This window comes from Salminus brasiliensis, chromosome 9 (assembly GCF_030463535.1).
Source record: "Salminus brasiliensis chromosome 9, fSalBra1.hap2, whole genome shotgun sequence".
Lineage (NCBI taxonomy): Eukaryota > Metazoa > Chordata > Actinopteri > Characiformes > Bryconidae > Salminus > Salminus brasiliensis.
In genome coordinates this window covers 14,584,072-14,603,033 of record NC_132886.1, presented here as the reverse complement: position 1 = coordinate 14,603,033, position 18,962 = coordinate 14,584,072, and the positions used below count along the sequence as shown (strand labels likewise).

At 41.5% G+C, this 18,962-nt stretch overlaps 1 protein-coding gene across 2 annotated transcripts; it reads right to left on the bottom strand.

The window, feature by feature from the left end:
* Positions 1-245: 245 nt before the first annotated feature.
* Positions 246-17,326, bottom strand: agfg2 (ArfGAP with FG repeats 2). 2 transcript variants are annotated; one of them, XM_072687538.1, is made up of 14 exons: positions 16,378-17,326; positions 15,587-15,680; positions 13,153-13,268; positions 12,346-12,493; positions 11,891-12,011; positions 11,640-11,744; positions 10,226-10,258; positions 7,735-7,923; positions 7,488-7,572; positions 7,228-7,274; positions 6,697-6,780; positions 4,114-4,236; positions 1,934-2,004; positions 246-1,614 (listed from the first exon to the last, which is right to left on the bottom strand). In XM_072687538.1, exons 1-14 carry the CDS (start codon positions 16,569-16,571, stop codon positions 1,567-1,569), a joined length of 1,458 nt encoding a protein of 485 aa, XP_072543639.1. In that variant the 5' UTR covers positions 16,572-17,326; the 3' UTR covers positions 246-1,566. The 2 variants fall into 2 exon arrangements, with proteins under 2 accessions (XP_072543639.1, XP_072543640.1); XM_072687539.1 differs by lacking the exon at positions 10,226-10,258.
* Positions 17,327-18,962: the final 1,636 nt, after the last annotated feature.

Genomic DNA, 18,962 nt, shown 5'->3' with positions numbered 1-18,962 from the left:
TATGGTCGCTTAGCAACCGTGCATTGTGACGCCAGCACGGCGCATTATGTGTAAAACAGCATTATGCTGTAATAGATAACTATCGTTTTGAATGAGTTACAACTACGAGGCGCCGTTTCTCTCTGGTCCCATTTAAGGCACGGGCACTGAGCGACATCTGCTGGAGCTTTCCGGACGGTGCAGCTATCGTGGCTATTCGCTGGCTATTTTGAGAGCACTGCAATCATCCTGAAATAATAATTAGGTCACATAGAAGGTGAAAGTAATAGCTTTCATTTTTAATTTCCAGTTTAAAGCCCTAAAGAAGTGCAAATACATTCATAATGCAGTGATGATTTCCCACAGATAAAAAATATAAATGCAAAAGCTATTTGAAAAATATATATTGCATGAAATCCTGAAGCAGCAAATTCAATGTGACGCTTGGGTTGTTTTCCATTATGTATAACACACCATTAGGTACACACTGACGCAAAAACAAATAGGAATAGCTTTTTTATGCATTCTTCCACAAGGACATTCTAAACAAATCAGTACAAAAAATTTGAGGGAAAAAAAGCAAAACATGTATTATGAAACCTGACGATATTTGGTCCTGAATATTATAAACATGAATAACACAAATAACACTTTTTTGAAATCACTGAATTTGCCGTACATTCAACAGCTTCTCGCTCACAAAGCGCATGCAGTCTGACAACGCACGTACAAACGCTTTAAAAAGGTGTTGGAAAATTAATCATCAAAAAAAAAAAAAAAAAAAAAAAAACCCACTCATGTTGAAATAAATACAAAAAGGCCTTGTATACATACACAAATGCATGAGAAAGCCTGAAGCCTCTTTTAACACTCTCCTATATTAACATGCATTAAACTGGAGAATTGAAGGCTACCGAAACAGGGCTCAGGAGAAACGCACAGCTCATATGAAGAGTATCTGAAGCTTAAGTCGTCTACTGCTCTCGTTCATTCTATAAAGCCTGGAACTTGATATGTGAGCGTCTTTGTTGAAATGCAGCTTAACTTGGGCGCAGGCTAAAGGCTAGAGACGTCTTACTGAGGGCAGAGGAGTAGGAGGTCAAAGCAGCTGTGTGTGCTTGTGTGTGTGTGTTTCGCGTGTGTGCGACTGGAACGGCCTTCTTGCTATTGCACCATGAGACGGTTTATATTATGAAACACATCTGATGTATGGCAAGAACACTCACACCCACACACATATACATATGAACATACACACACACATGCATACATAAAGCTTTGACTTGTAGCACATGGTGCAAAAGGATACACATGTATACTCACACACACATACAAGTATGAACATAGACAAAAGTAATACACTCTAATACACACATTAACCAACACTCAGTAAAGTGGACAGGCATGTGTATTTCCCCCCCTTATCTGAAGAGGGAATTCTCCAGAGGCATGGAAATGGCACCAGCTCTAAAGAGCTCTCTGTCTCTCTCTTTCTCTTTCTCTCTCTCTTATATATATATACACACACATTCACTCTCTCACTCTTGGTCTCTCTCTTTCTCTCTCTCTGGCCGAGTGGCGCTGGGATCAGATGAAAGGGTTCAGTGACGCTCCTCTGGTGGGGTAAACATTCCCCTGAGAGAACAAATGGAGAGAACAGCAGTGAACTACACACTCGTGAACACACACGCACACAAGGACACTCTTACTTGAGCACACTCACAAATGACCCATTCATGGAAATTCATGTAAATTGAGTATATTCCTAACCTAATTCTACTCCTTTAACCTGGTTATGATACTCATAACTACGGTATACAAAGAAAACCAAGGTTATTCATGTACACTAAATCTTGTCTAAATTGATGTCATTACATTAAGTCTTGCTGTAGAAGAGAACTGGATATCTCGTGCATTCGTATATTCACAGGCAGAAGTACAGAGGGTTACTCACAGTAAATGGGTTGACGGACATGGGCCGCTGGACTTTGGAGGTGGACTCAGGGGCAGGGAAGGAGGTGAAACCTACAAACAGAGCAAAATGACCATCATACGCACAGTCCAAATCCATTCAACAGTTTTGTTCAGCATTTCTTACACAAACACACACACACACACACACACACACACACACATCAGACATAACCCTCACACATCCAAGTTATTTAGGCTAAATAAAAAGGGGAAATGGCTGTGACTATTACTGGAGGAAAAGTGGGCAAACTTTGGAGAAGTGAACAGGACAACATTCGCAAAACTGCATAACATGCATCTTCCACTTTCAGTGACAGTTCTGTATCTCTCAGCTTGTCCAGGAAAGCATACAATATACAGACAAAAGTATTGTGACACCTGCTCATTCATTGTTTCTTCCCAAAACAAGGGTATTAAAAGAGTTTATCTTGTTTTTGTTCTTTCAAAAGGATTTCTACTAGATTTTGTGGCCTTGCTGTGAGGATTTGATTGCGTTCAGCAAGAAGAAGATTAGTAAGGGTGATCACCACCCCACCTCATTCCCAACTCCCCAATTCAACCCAAAAATACTGGATGCAGCACCATAATTCAGCAGTTTTGCATGCCATTTTAATACACACATCAGACATAGTCCTCACCCAGCCAAATTAAATAAATAAAAAAGTGGGAAAATAACTAATATGACTAATACGACTAATACAGAAAGAAAAGTAGGCAAATGAATGAATTAATGAACTAGTGCCGTTTCTTACTGAAGCTTCTGAATAACAGTCATGGTTAAAGCAGTTAAGGCGGTTTCAATGTTTTGCCAAATCCCAAATGCTTTGCATGGGGCAGTATTTCATAGAATGGAGGAAACCCCCTAAGCAAGTCTGTTGGACTTGATGTAGTTAAGGCATGCATGTGATGAGTCAGGCATGCAGTTTTCCTGATGTTAATTGATGGGTATACGCTATTACCAACATCCCACATCCCATTGAAGCCACTGGGGGGGGGGGGGGGTATAATTCTTAGCTGACCAGGCCTGCACCCAGAGCTATACATATATTGCACCAATTTATTTCATCCACATGACAAAGCAAGACCAGATTTTGTATTCCTGGTTTAACTGTATGTATTTAGTGTTATTTCCCATGTTTTACCTCCAAAAAAGTTTCCATTTTCCCATGCACATTTCCACCAAGAGCCAAATAATACTATATATCTGTCTGTTCCCTGGTTATGTGTTCACCAGCAAGCGACTGGTCACTTCACTATCAAGCAATTGGTGAGGAAAATGGGAAATTCATAAATGATTAAATATAGCAGCGTAATTGAATAGGGCAGGAAGTCAGGCGCACATACACACCGCATTCGCTTCTGTTGCCCATGCCAGGGACTGCTACTCATGCTGACCACAGACAGTGCTAACAACAGAGATAGTGGGAAATTTTGAGGCACTTCAGAAGCAGACACACGCTGTGTAACTTAATTATAGTCCTAACTGCATTTTCTCCAAAGCTAAACTGAGGGTGCACACATTCAAACTAAGGGTGCAATGCATGACTGAAAGAAAACTAGAGTTCTGTTTAACCTTTCCTATTCATCACACACATGACCACATGATGACTGCCTTCTGAGTTCAAAGGACCCACTTCCTACCATTTCATTGTACTTTATTTTTGCCCCCTGAGGTCCACATATGAAGTCTGCGAGGGTACCAGAAACAGCCCTAATGCATTTTTTACAAGACCATTTCCCAACCTCATTTTATCCCCTAGATTGAAACAGCCTGTTTTATTATTGTCTATTATTAAAGACTGTTGCATGTAAATGCTCTGCTCTGAATGGCTGCACTGTATTGTGTCTCACGCTAAAAGAAGTTAAGGGCTAAAACACTATGACATCAGCATGACTGGGTTAGGTTAAACTGCTGTAGGCTAAACAGGATGTTATATGTAAATGCATTGGTTTTGTGATATTACAGAAACAGGGCAAAACAGTCTGTTTCTGCTGTTACGTTTTTGTTAATGGGGACCTTTAAAATGAGGTGTCTTATTCTCCAGAGATTTAGGCTGGTAGCTGGGGTACTGGGAAAAAATAATCTTCATCATTTCATCACATCATCTTCTTATTTTTGGTCAAACAATCACTTTAAGAAAGGGAAAGGCTGACACTCACCATTAGCTTCCTGGTTATTGGCTGGCTCCTGTGGAAAAGCATTCTGGGTGGTGGGAGCAGGAAAGGTGGCTGAGTGGGGGAAGACAGCCGAAGGAGAAGGTGAGACGAGGGTACTGCAATCACCTGTCAATCACACACCGAATTTACAAAGATTTTAAAAACAAATACCTCAAAGACCACATGAGGAGAAGATCTCAAAGATCACAATTACAGAGAAACCCAATATAACTGAACTTTATTAAACACATCCACAGTGCAGGCTAGAAAAAAAGCAAGTGATGCTCCCTCCACCATGCTTTGCAGTTGGGATGAGGTTTTGGTGTGCAGTGGTCTCTTTTTGGTGTGCAGTGTTCCTCCAAATTTCTGCTTTTGTCTCATCTTTCCATAAAATGTTCCCTCGAAGCACTGTAGAACATCCAGGTGGTCTCCGGCAAACTTGAGATGGGCCACAAGCTTCTTTTGTAGTGTTCAAGCATCTATTCAGTTTTTACAGTGGACATATGAATAAAGTTTGTAGAATTTTTTGGAGATCTTTGGCTGCTGACTGCTGGATTCTTTCTCACCTCTTTTAGAAACACCCATCGTGTTCTTGAAGTTATCTTAACAGGATGCATCCTCCTATTAAAACCCGTAACAGTTCTGAAATTTCTCTACCTGTAGACAGTTTGTCCAACTGTGAATGTAGCAGCGTTTTAGTAGCCTTATCCAGCTTTTTCTTTTTCTATCTTCTGAGTTGTTTGCATGGAGGCATGGCAAGGCACACTAACCAAACTCTGTGTGCCTTTATTTATTTTGAAAAGCACCTGTGAATCACCAGCTCTTGGAGAGGTCCTTAACACAAAGGTTCACATACTTTTTCTAGCCTGCACTGGGAATGTTTGCTGAATGTGCTAAATAAAAGTATTTTTTTTTGTTAGTAGTTCAGTTAGATTGCACTTAGATTTCTATAACTGCAAATCTATATCAAGTCTATAATTGCAAATTAGATAACGAACAGACCACTCATTATTTGTAATCAATGTGAAAATCCAGCTAAATCCAAAGGGTTCACTTTCTTTTTCTTACAGCTGTATTAGATCAGGAAGCTTTTTTCACTGTTGTAAGCGTTAACAACATTTGGCAGAGTTTGGCAACCATGAGACAAATGGCCATGACATCAGATATCACAGCTGCCACATTTCATCATTCAGTATATCTCCACCACTGGCATGACCACATGCCACAGCACCCCTGGAGCACATGGATTTCACACGCCTTGCTTGACCATGCTGGGCCTCAAACCACTGGCCTTCTGGATACTAGAGCTGCGTGCTTCAGATTTCACATCATGGGAGTGCTAATCAGTTTTTGGCTCTCATGTCCTCATGGTTAGGAGTATTTGGATCTGATCCTTGAGATATACAAGCCCCACACAAAGGCAGCTTCTTCTCACCACAAACATGACCACGTGATAAATACCTTCCAAGTAAGACGAGATGACTTCTTTCCTTTAAATCCAACACTCGGCCCTGCACTAAATCTTCAACAACCACTCGCCTCAGCCAGGTGACATCACTGTTTGTGTTGGCACTGTGTGGTGTTTTTTGGTTAAGTGTATTTCTAGGAGAAAGCTTTCTGTTTGATTAAATGGGAGCAAGCACTCTCAGAGATTCCACATAACATGTTTTGCAAGATCCATTTAACCTTTCCTATTCTACAAGATTTCATACAGGGACACAGTGAATGTGCTTGACTGTAAATCAAATTAAGCCTGGGCTTAAAGGGAACAGGGGATATTTTGTAGTTGACTTGCTCTCTACCCAATAATTTGTCTCAGTCTGGGATTAAGGAAGCAGCCCTGTGACGAGCAGTACATCAGGGTTACCACTCTTTTTCCAGGATGTTTTCAGATAAAATAAGAAAAATTGTAACATGTAAAATGTCCCATAGCCTCTGTATATGCCACGTTTTATGGTTATTGTCCCTCAATATATTCCATTAAAAATTTGCACAGTAATTGTGCATTAAAGTGTGAATAACTGTGTTCTCTGTAGATAACACCTAGTTATGTTAACCTTTGCATATGACAGCAATTGTTTTTACAGAGACAACAGATTTTACAGAGAAAAAACGTACATAATGGTATAAAAAGTGTTTTACGTTTGCTGTGTTTAATCCAACATCGGATTTATGTTCAGATAATGATAAAGTTTAGCTTTTTGCCATAGTATTGTTTGTTATTGAGCACTGTGACGCTGTGCTCAATAACGGTGGTTGGTGTGGCGCAACAGATAACACCACTAGCTGCCAGCGAGCTACCACACCACCTGGGAGACTGGGATTTGATTCCCGGTCTGGGTGACTATGCTGCGCTACACCAATATGAGTCCTTGGGCAAGACTCCGAACACTACATTGGCCCACCTCTGTAATACGAGTAACCTTGTAAGTCATAAATTAAATTAAATGAAATTACTTAGTATTAAGATTCTGGCATCTTAGCAATGCTACAGGAAACACCACACAACTGCAGAATTCTGACCCCTTATAGAGCCAGGACACCTTTAATCGCCTACTTTCCAGGTCAAAGCTGGATAAGGCTCACCTGCAGCTGTGCTGTTGAAGGGGTTGCTGGGAGAAAGAGCAGGTTGTGAGCTGCTGACTGTAGAAGTGAAAGGATTTGGGAAATCTGTAGAAGGGTCAGGAGAGAAAATGGGGAGAGATGAATGTGCCATGTGTCAAGACAGTAGGGAAGTTGTCTCATTAATTATTTGTGCTTTGAATACGCGATGAGCTTTAATTTGACCTCATTGCAGTCTGTTTACAGATGTGTTTCATCTTCGCCTTTTTAAAGAGCTGGGTCACGGGGAAAGATCTGCACATTCACCAGTACGCTACATAGGAATAACTTGCAGCACATTTACAGTATGTGAAACCACAGCTCTGGAGGGTCTTTCTCTGACTCAAGTCATGAAGGACTTGATACGTATCTGAAGAAGCAGCTGCACTGAATCTGGAAATATGCTAAATTACACAACACACTTGACCGTCAGGCATGTAGGTCACGCATACATGTGCGTACATGTGAAAAAAAACAAAACTGAGGCCTGTAAGGCTGTATTATTATTGTACTCACTTGCAAATGTCTGAGGAGCAGAAGCGACTTCCGGAACACCTGGAGAGCTACCGATACCGAGAAAACAGGTTTTTCAGTAATCTTCACATATGCAAAACCAACAATCCATCAAACCAATAAGAAAAAAAACTTATGCTGGGTTACTTTTTTGTTTTTGCTGGCCATCTGAATATAATCTTGAACAATAGATAGTTAGAACGATATTTGGTCTCAGTAACCCAAAACTGGAATTAAGAGTAGTCTAGACTCTAGCACATTACCTTGCAGGTGTGGAACTAGAAGAGACCCTGTTGCCAAACAGGGTGCTGTACTGTGGAGGGCCACCAGAGGGAGCTGTGGACGCGACTACACAAACACATACATGCCAGTGTTTAGCTCATGTGGCATTTTTAGAATTCTTACCCAGTAATATGAACATTATACAACACCTTTACACCCAAACCCAGCTGTTCAAGAATCAAAGGGTAAAAATGAATGAAAAGCCCTTTCCCAGGGGTCTTCTTTTACCTGTGGCAGGTGTGTTGTCGGCAAAAACCTTGTCAAGCTGAGACACAGCTGCATACCTATCCTGAGAGACAGGGGGTGGGGCCGGAGGGTTTAGGGTACTGTGGGCTGGACCAAGGCCCCCAAAATCCAAACTCAGAGATTTAGGGAAGGCCCTGAACGGAGCTCCACCCCCTGAGGACACTGTGCGACCTAAGCCAGAGAAATGAAGTCAGTTAGACAAGCTCAACTGAAATCCAGTCTGACAGTACATACACATACAGCACTGTGCAGAGGATTTAGACACCTGAGCACATTATTCAAAACATCTATCTAGTGTTTTTGCTTAATACAAATCAGCATATCACAACAGAACAGATGCAGGTACACATAATTACAGAAAGAAGTAAGGCTGCACAATATTGAAAAAAAATTACCATTACATAATTTTTTTTTTCAAAATATATTGTGAGTGAAACAAATATAGGATTTTTTGATAGATTTCATCAGAAGTAACCAAGATCCAACATGATTGTATTAATTATGCACTCTGCATATTCTAAGATTAAAGTGAATGATATTGGGCAGATGTGTGAATTTTCCTTTTTGTATCAAGCAGCAAATATAAATTATATAAAACATTGATGGTGGCGCTAAAACACTACATTGTGTAGCCCTAGTAAAAAGTAACAAGAATTTCTCACTTTGGAGAAAGTTGATTTCATGTGATCTAGTTTGGAGTGCAAAGCTTGGTTCCAGATTTCTCTTGGACGCCTCTAGCCAGTGCATGGATGTGTTCAATTCCATCACCAGCTCACCTGATTAAACATCATTAAGCACTAATTTACCAAACCAGGTGTTGGATGGTAACTACAAATAATACTAGACTCCCATAAGGAGAACTTTGGAAATGTTTTCATGAACACAGTGAAGTAAAACCACTAATGTTTGTATAAATGTTATTTGCATTTATTCTAATATTAGTCTTTTACTGAATAAATAAACACCTGCTGCACAGATGTCTACGACCTTTGCTTTGTACAATCAGCCATTTTAAAAAGTCAATCATCTGGGACAAAATGATCAACAAATCTTACAATTTTACTAGTTTTTAAACTTTAAACTTTTTACATTACTTTTGTGTTTTTGGTTTTACAGTATTGAGTGTTGTTTTACAGTATTGAGTATACTCAGCATGTCTAAAACAAAGGACAGTTTCTATCTGCACCAGATAAGTCAAAAATCTCTTTGTTAACCACCAAAAAATGGCATTTTCCTCGTGTGGCAGCTAGCACCTCAGTGTGATACTCACTCACATCCCTGCTCACAAGGCAACTTACTGCCATGTGTGTCAACTAAATAAACCAGGACAGGAATTTGGGATAACAGATGGTATCACAGAACACTAGCATGCAAATAAATAAATAAAACAAATGAATGAATGAAAAAAACAAAGAAATACATTTGACCTATCAATATCGATAGATTTACCTATCATATTGATGCTAATCAATAAATCAATAATGGACCTGGCTTTAACATTGGTAACACTCTAAAACACCTGACTGAACTCTTCTCTAATTGAACTCGCTAATTATGAAATCTTCACTGAACTCAGTGAATCACTCAGCTACCCTCTCTGACCATTACAATTCTACTGGCATTCATCAAGACTACCTGAATTTTCCCTACTGTGGCGTTAAACACTTCCAGCCCACATTCCAGCCCAATTCCAGCCCAAAATATTGTTTTAAGCTCAGAAGCTGTGAGAGAAGATATACTATATCAATGTGTTGGCATGGTAAACGAAACGCAACAAAATCAAGGTCATTAGAGCATAAGAAAATTTCTAAAATTCCGAACTGCTCTTATCCAGCATTCTGTGGAACATTCTTCTCCTTCAGCAGGCGAGGTGTGCACGTCAGTGACCAGCCTCACAGCAGTACAGGGCCATGTCCTAAATATATCTGGGCTTTAAAGCTTTTTTTTTCTTCTATTTTTCATTATCAGAGCACAGACTGTCTCTCCTTGACCTGTTGACGCTGTGAGGCATAGCTTTGAAGTCTCAGGTTGGAGGCAGTGCCGAGTCAGACTCAATAGCATTCCGTGGCCGAGTGTGCCACGGCTGGCATTTAGATATCGATTCACATATCGCTAACACTTCACACACTCGCCACCTCTCTCAGCCGTCTGAGATGAACATGGGTACATTTCCACACATACACAGCGTGCTGTGACTAAGCGTGACAGTGAGCCAGGAAGAGGAATGGAGGGACAGTTCGCTGACTGCCTCCATGCTAATCACAAGCAAAGCCACGCTAAACCGCTCTCGAGCAAACTGGGGGTACATGCATGCGATTGTCAAAAATAAACACTGCACAGATGATCTGTATCGCTTGTTCTGTCATTTACACACAGCTTTTCCTGCTTTCACTTCCTCAACTCCATCAGCTAAAGCAGAACGGAAATGGCAGTGCATGCACATGCACACAAGCTATTAGGATTTGTGGCTTACCTAGCGTGAAGCTGTTTTTGAAAGTGCTACTTGCTAAGGGGTGAAATGTGTAGAAACAGAAAGAAAGACAAAGCTTAGAAAATGTGAAAGGAGAAATATTTACACTTACCCTAGACATGCCTACTGTCCAAAGATTCATTCTTTAGTCTTTTTGCTAATTTAATTTAGCAAGCAATGAAAACTCTTTTTCCCAACAAACAGCAAATGTATGTGGCATATGTGGTTATTGCTGTTGATGTCACTGTAGCGCCATTTTAGAGGTACTGCAGTGAGCAGTGCAATGAGAACAACAAACATACATTACTTTTGTAAACTTTGGTGGCACTGAAATCAATAAAACTGGAGAAGCAGAAGCAAATTAAAGGGATAGCATACTGAGACAAACTCAGCAAGAATGCCGGGGACTGCTATTTTAATTAACTGTCGTCTATTAACAACAGCGATCCAGGCGACATAACCAAAAAGCAAAAAGTTGGAATGCCACCATTGCAACACCTTCACTTAACTTTTTGTGCAATTATAGAAAGATATTACTAATACATTACAACATTAGGCTGTAATAATGATGATATAGTGCTAAAGGTCAGTCCTAACATAAACCAGAAATATGGTTCAACCCAGAAAAAAGTGCGCCATCATCGTAAAAAAAACAAACCAAAGTCTGACATAGTCCTAAAATAAAGCTGAAAATAAACTACGTTACATCTTAACACGACCAGATGAACCTGTTTCTGCTGCCCTGCCTTGGTGTCTGTTTACTGCTGTGGCTAATTAAAAACCATGCAGGAATAAAATGAATCAAAACCGACGCAATCTTGCACATGTCGATTATTTTGATGTTTAAAATGTCCCGCACGTGTCCGCCCCGTTCTGTCTGCAACGTATAAGCATCATTCATTCAAATAATTGCTCATTTGTTGTTATCTTGGTAAAATGTTCGATTAATTGTGATTTTAATTTTAGGGTCACATCGCCTAGCACTACCTTGACCACAGATCTTCCCCTCAAAATGGCGCTTAACCTAAAGCGCACTTCGTTTTCATATCATCAGTCAAAGGCCGATCAGGGCTGTGTTAACTGCAGATTTGGTTTTGGACATATGTATGACATAATATCATGGTTCTCATGGAACCTACTTTTTTATTCCATTCTACAGTTATAGATGTCACAGGCTAATGTCATACTGTCTCAGAAAACACACTTACATTATAAGTCAATAGTTTGAGTTTGAGGTGCAGTTTTGTGTGAAAATAGTTGGAAATACATTAGCTTTGCAGTTCCAGTGTACAACTAAATCAGCAAACCTGACTTGGTCGTAAAATTTTCCATAAATAAGATTTTCTGTCTTGATTTTGTGAACTTCCGGGTCTGTGTGTCTGCTTGAGTAAGTGTGTGTGTGTGCATACAGCTATACCTGAAGGACGTGGAAGGGCAGGGAAAGAGGGAAGGCGACTCTGGGGGCCCATTGCTGGAGAAATTGTTCCTGGCCTCTGCCTTTCCATCCCACTTAACAAAGAATCTGCGAGAAAGAGAGAGAAAAAGAGAGAGAGAGAGAGAGAGAGATGTGGCAAAAGGGTAAGAATCAATATACAATGAATGAACTTAATGCAATACAATTTATCTTAAAAAGTAAAAAAAAATGTGAGGAGAGAGATTGAACTATGCCTTTAATATGAGGATCTCTGAAACTCTGGGATCGAGTGGGCCGAGCAGTGAACACCTCGGTACGGACATCAGCTGGAGACACAACTGGAGCTCTATCCCATGACGATATCTGAGACTGGGACTGCAGAAGGGTACACATGTATCGATGGAAAGTTTGTACATTGTGAGAGAAAGCAGTCACTCCTCTTATGCCTGACTCCAAGTGTGGTTATGTTTGGTGTCTGAAGTTTCATTATATTTGTAGTAAGGCTAAGAGGCTAATGTAGCTAACAAGCAATGGAATATTATACAGCACCAATCTCTCGAATCTTTAATCTCTAATCTCAAGATTTAAACTGACTTGCGGATGTGATTTCTGACATTATCTGTAAACATGTTTTTTAAAGCAACATACTGTTGTCTTGATCACACTCTCTGTGTTTCTTTCTCCACTTTTAGGTCTGTTTCGTTCTCACCAGAGTGCGTGTAGGGCGTGCTGTAGGGTTTAGGGGGTGTCCGAGGGGAGGCTGGCTCTGAGCGGGGCCGTGGGGAGCAGGTACAGGCTGAACCCCTGGACTCCATGGACCCTCCACATCTCTCCTGGCCTTACTCTTAGAAAAATGCCTAGAAAATTAAATGACACTTGAATTTTTACACTGTAAACCTTTTTACATCCTTTAACACACTGAATGGCATGACCAAAGCCACCTCTATGTATTAGGGGCAGTTCCAGAATGTATGAAGAGATGGACAATTGGATGAATGTCTATGTCCACCTATGAGGAAGAACAAATGGATGGATGATGGATGGATTGTTGGGAGGATAAATTGAGGGATAACTGGACAGACAGCTGGATGAATGATAGATGAATGGACAGAATTATGGACAAATGAAAGGACATATGGATGGATGAATAGATGGATGGACAGAAGAAAAAATACATATAGATGGATGGATGCATAGATGGGTGAATGGATGTAAAGAATGAAGGATGGATGGAGGGACGTATTGATGGATAAATGGATGGATGCATGGATGGATGATAGATGGATGGACAGTAGGACATATGGATGGGTAAATGGATGGAAGCATGGATGGAAGATAGATGGATGGACAGAAGGATATATGGATTGATGAATGGATGGATGCATGAAAGGGTGGTTGAATAGACAGAATGATAGACGGATGGAAGGACGTGTGGATGGATGTTGGACGGATGGAGGGATGGATGTATAGATAGTAATATGGACTGGATGTCGAGGTGAGTCTTTGTGAAACTCACCATTTCTTCCTCTCATACTTGTCCTGAAGAAATTCCTTAAACTTCTGCGAGTCACGTGTGTCAAAACAGCCATCGGTCTTCCGGTCAAACGTACAGAGCCAGGTTCTCTTGCCAACCTGCAGACGCCACAAACCAGAACGGCATGTGTTCAGCTTTCTATTCAGCTCATTTTGCCAATCATTTATTCTGTTATCCTACATGAAAAGACACAAATTCTAAACAAAGTCCAGACACTGCACGCCAGTAAATAAGACGCATGCCTGGCGATTCCGCAGTTTGTGTGCACACAAACACAAACATAGAGACACAAACACACCATGATTCATCTAATACTGTATTAGTGACATCTCAGCCATGCGATCACAATTTATTTCTATCATCTTGTCGTTCCCATTCATATCTGTAAGGCATATCTGCTACAGTCAACAGGCCCTTTGTGCAGGAGGAGGAGTAAGAATGACTCAGAGTTTTGAAACCCGTGTTTTAGGACTGTTATACAAGACCAAGCTCCCACCAACAAATCAATCACAGGAGACTATTACTGTAATGCATGAGAGGCTTTTAGTGGTGATCTTCAGTATGAGGTGTGTGTTGTTCTGTATGCATGTGTGTCTATGTCAGTGAACGGTGGTGCAAGTGTGTGCAGGCCTAAAAGAATTTGAGGCCCTTCACAGATACTTCAGAAGTTAGCACTTGCGCTCCCATTCAATATTTATGCACTAAAGAGGCCTGTTGGCCTACACACACATTCACACAGAGCAAGTAGCTGCCACATTCCACAAACACACTTTCTCACACTTCCCACAATTCTACCAGAAGAAATCAGACTCTTTCTGTGCTCTCCATTAGTGATGGACACGCTACAAACTAATGTTTCCAGCCTGCATTTATGGCAGATTCACACAGTACGTATTCAACTGTACTTCCACATTCCACTGCATCTCCCTGTGCTCTGGGTGCTCTGAGAGAGTTTTGCACCACTGGAAAATAACTAAGTAGTTAAGCAATGTGCGCAAAATGTTGTATGTATTTGTGTGATTTTGTTGCTTTGGTCAAAACACAAGTGGTTTTGATGTTAAAGCACTCATATCACAGGAGACCAAAATTCAAATTCTCTTTTCCAGCCAATTAGAGGTTCAAACACCATTCGCTTCACAGTCCACACAATCAGTTCTGTTTTGAATTTATGGCTGCCTATTCATTCAGACTTTCTGACAGGACTGTGATTAAATGGGGTGCAATACAGGGCAGGCAATCAGAAAAGTGGTCATTTATATATAATTGCCTTAAGGACAAAATAACATAAAAAAACAACATGAAAAGATTTAATAGATATAGATTGGAAATAAATTCAATATAAATTCATTAAAAAAAACAAGAAAAATAAACGTCTTGTGCAAAATGTTGAGCGATCCTGGACAAATGATATATATTTTTTGTGCTTTTCTAAAAGTAAATAAGTGAACAAATCTTTTAGAGAACATTCTGCACATTTATTTTCTGAATTTCATATACTGGCAAAACATATTTAATGTGCTTTTACTTTTGTATACACCACAATTCTGCAAAATTGTGCAGTTCTCATTGAACACACTACTGCATTAGACTGAAGCATAAAGATTCTTTACATTTTGTAGGAGTACCACTAACATTAAGCCTAAATCAGTGGTTCTCAACCCTGGTCCTGGACATAAACCCCCTTCCATGCACATGTTAATGTTTTTACACTGCTCCCAATGGTAAATGGTACAAATATTATATCATGATATTAAACTACATTTTCATGATACACTTTATTTATCACAATACATATAATCACAGACAAAATGCATCAGTAGAGACAGTCTCCTAAAAGCCACTATTCAGTCACTATAAAAGTCACTATTCCCATATGGAGAACAGTGATTTGCATTCAAATCCGCTGCACTTCATCTAATTAAACATGACTAATTAAACTCTCTGTAGAGAAATGTGGCTGTGGTCTTTAAGCTCTGACAATATCCATTGTATTCTTCGAAAAGCATATTGCAACACTGTCACGATAAGATAACACATAGTCATATCGCCCATCCCTTATTTGAAAGTTGTGTGTTCGGGCAGGAAACCACTACAATGTGCAAGACAGGAGGTTCTCCAGGAACCCAGGGTTGAGAACCACAGGCTTCCACCATCGGAAACGGCCAAGCTTTTACTAAAGACATACATGGCATTCTTAATGCTGTAGGAATAGCAGTGGGAACCCCAACAGAATGCAAACAATATTTACATGTCCAATATTTACAATAACATTTTGCACAGGACTGAAGCATACAGATCATTTACATTTTGTAGCCATAAATGAATGATGCACTGATGATGACCCTGTTAGTGATTTCTAAGTAGCTCCCGCCCACAAACGCGTCAAGCATCACTCGCTATCCTGCCTGCCACTCACCTCGTTGCCATGGTTTTGCAAAAACTCCACTTCCTGTTGGGAAAAGGTTGTCATGGAGATGGACTTGACTCTGTGGGGCGGGTTGAGCCCCCTCCTGTAAAAAAAAACCCAGAAAGGATTGATAGGCTGAAAAACACAGCGCCAGTGGAGCCGCAGTGTGCTGAGCACGATACGGCTGACCAGTGTGTGTGCTGTGTAGATCAGGACGGTGACTAGAAAGGTGAGGCGGTGCAGGTGAGGGTGAGGACTAACCAGGGGTAACATGAAGAAGATCATAGCACTACATCAAAGCAGTGAAGGGGAGTCTGAGCTGCAGAACCGTGGAAGGAGAACAGCCTGGTGAACTAGCTTAGCTTACTTGTTGGAGTCTAAGTGCAGTCGACTGAAATCGCCCCTAATGTGCTGCATCCAGCTATCCTGCTGACATGCAGGGAAAGACTGGGGGCTGATAATGATACAATGATGGCAAACCTGATAGCCTACCAGGATGAAGAAGGGGTGGTAGAGGGGGGGGGGGGGGGGGGTGGCACACGCCTGAAAACGACAGAGTAGCTTAGTAATTATGGAGTGGATCAAGATGTAAACACTGCAGTGTGTGACCAGAGCTGGGGGGCTTGCCCTATGCTGATACAGCCCCTGCTCAGCACAGTACGGCTGTGTGTGCATGCTAGGCTTAGGATACACACACAGCCCCAGCTGCAGCAACGCTAGCTGTGTTAGGCAGCACTGGAGACTTTTAATCGGGTGTACCAGCCTGGGTGGGCACTGTGCATGCATTTCAGGCTACTCACAGCATTCCAGAGCATGACGTGCAGACGAAGCAGCCCACCGTGATGTCGATGTAAGTCACCCCGGGCTGGCCGCACTCGAAGCACTGCTTGTTGGCTCCAATCTGCGCCAGCTCCCGCACCTTCCGGGCACAGATCTCCTGGCTGTCCCGGTGCTTTCGGTTCGACATGCTGCTGTCTCGGTGGCACACACTCATACGCACTCACATACAGCTCACACACACACACACACTCACTCACACTCACGCGCGCGCACGCACGCACGCACTCACTCACTCACTCACTCACACACCCAGCCTGTCGGGGACGTGGAGCCGTTAGCTGGCTCTCCGTTAGGCTGCGCTCCGTATTCACTCGGGTATGTTCCTCACGCCCGCCTTATGAACACACAACGACGAGGCTGGGCTTCTTGGGGTTTGACGCGAGGCTCCCTCTCCCTCTCTCTCTCTCTCTCCCTCTCTCGCTCTCCTTTTATCTCTCTCCCTCTTTCTCTCCTTGTGCGCGCGCGTCACGACTGACCGAGGCTGTCTCGCCAGTCCTCCAGAGTTCAACCGCCCTATTTATTCAGTCACAGCAGCAGCAGCAGCAGCGGCGGCGGCGGCAGATAGGCGAAAAATCCCCGTTTTCCCCGGTCCCTCCTTTCCCCGTCTTCATTTTTCGTTTACCACACACACACACACAGGCACACACAGGCGCGCGCGCAAGCCCGAGCGTGTGCGCGCGCACAAGCACCGACGCGGCGGCGTTTTGGATCGATGACAGGAGGGGAAAGAAGCAGCCGAGGACGAAGAACAAACTTAGCAGACAGTTAGACAGCGACCACCATACGTGCAACAGGACAGAGGGCGAGAGGAGCTGGAGATCTGACTGTATAACAGAATAGCAGACAGAAACAAACACTTCTTCGTGCGTGCTGGTCTGTGTTTTCCAGCAAGTTGAGCTCTCCTGCTGACAGGGCTGCTGTTCATCACGCCCTTTTTCTGTGGCGTAAAGAAAATAAAAATGTTGTCCCCCACGTTAACTCTTTGTGGTGGGATCAAGCTTCCAATGCCAATCCATGTGGCCTTACAGTAGTGCTGAGCACGATTTTAAGCAGCATGGCTTTTTTATACATCAGTAAAGAATGTAAGTGGGTATGTTGTAATTTAGACTGTTTTCAGATGTGTATATCTTCTTAATTTAGTGGAAGTATTTTGGTCTGCCCACCGCTAATCAGCGAAACTGTAATGTTGCATAACCAACACCAGAGGGCGCCGCTCGACCGATTTAGTTGAAATCCTTTTTAAAAACCACACGAGGGAGAACCCTGTCAGATCAGCTTAGGTTATCAATGTGTTCAAATAACTGAGATTAATAATGTATTTAATGCATGTTTTGTGATTTAAATTTCTCTGATTAAAAAAAATATATATATAAATTTGTTTTAAAAAAGATAAAAAAAAAAAAATGTTTTAGGGGCCGCCATGGCCTGAAGGTTAGGGAAGCAGCCTTGTGATCAGAAGGGTACCAGTTTGATCCCCTGAACCAACAGGACATGACTGAAGTGCCCTTGAACAAGTCACCTGGCATTAACTCATTGTCTCCCTAGACTGTGTGTAATTACTAATGTGTCTAGATGAGCAACATTATGTAGCATTTGTACCCTAAAATAACGCTTCTAATAATAAAGCTGTCAGGATAAGTCTGGTGAGAACTGCGTAACGTAGTGTGACCCAAATCATAGTTCATAGCAACATAGTTTTTCACATTTAGTGACGGTCCAGTATCTCTCAGATCGTCCAGAAAAACATGTCCTTTAGTGGTGCCTCAAAGCACAAATTACACTTGCAGACGGTAGAGAAGGCCCAGGAGTAAGAATTACCAGTTTTCCATAGTGTTGCTTTAAAAACAAGGGTCAGATTCGACCGATTTAGTTGAAATCCTTTTTAAAAACCACACGAGGGAGAACCCTGTCAGATCAGCTTAGGTTATCAATGTGTTCAAATAACTGAGATTAATAATGTATTTAATGCATGTTTTGTGATTTAAATTTCTCTGATTAAAAAATATATATATATAAATTTGTTTTAAAAAAGATTAAAAAAAAAAATGTTTTAGGGGCCGCCATGGCCTGAAGGTTAGGGAAGCAGCCTTGTGATCAGAAGGGTACCAGTTTGATCCCCTGAACCAACAGGACATGACTGAAGTGCCCTTGAACAAGTCACCTGGCATTAACTCATTGTCTCCCTAGACTGTGTGTAATTACTAATGTGTCTAGATGAGCAACATTATGTAGCATTTGTACCCTAAAATAACGCTTCTAATAATAAAGCTGTAAGGAAAAGTCGTAGTAGACGTAGACGTAGACGTAGTGTGACCCAAATCATAGTTCATAGCAACATAGTTTTTCACATTTAGTGACGGTCCAGTATCTCTCAGATCATCCAGAAAAACATGTCCTTTAGTGGTGCCTCAAAGCACAAATTACACTTGCCGACGGTAGAGAATTCCCAGGAGTAAGAATTACCAGTTTTCCATAGTGTTGCTTTAAAAACAAGGGTCAGATTCTTGTGAGCAACACAAATAGTTCTTCTCCTCCTACATTGTCT

Bases quoted from the DNA above. Each gene is read 5' to 3' on its own strand.
- agfg2 (XM_072687538.1), bottom strand. From the start codon at position 16,571: ATGAGTGTGTGCCACCGAGACAGCAGCATGTCGAACCGAAAGCACCGG. The intron at 7,275-7,487 runs GTAATGTGCTAG...CGGTATCGGTAG, and splicing joins TCTAGTTCCACACCTGCAAG to CTCTCCAGGTGTTCCGGAAG. The intron at 1,615-1,933 runs GTGAGTAACCCT...TTGTTCTCTCAG, and splicing joins TGTCCGTCAACCCATTTACT to GGGAATGTTTACCCCACCAG.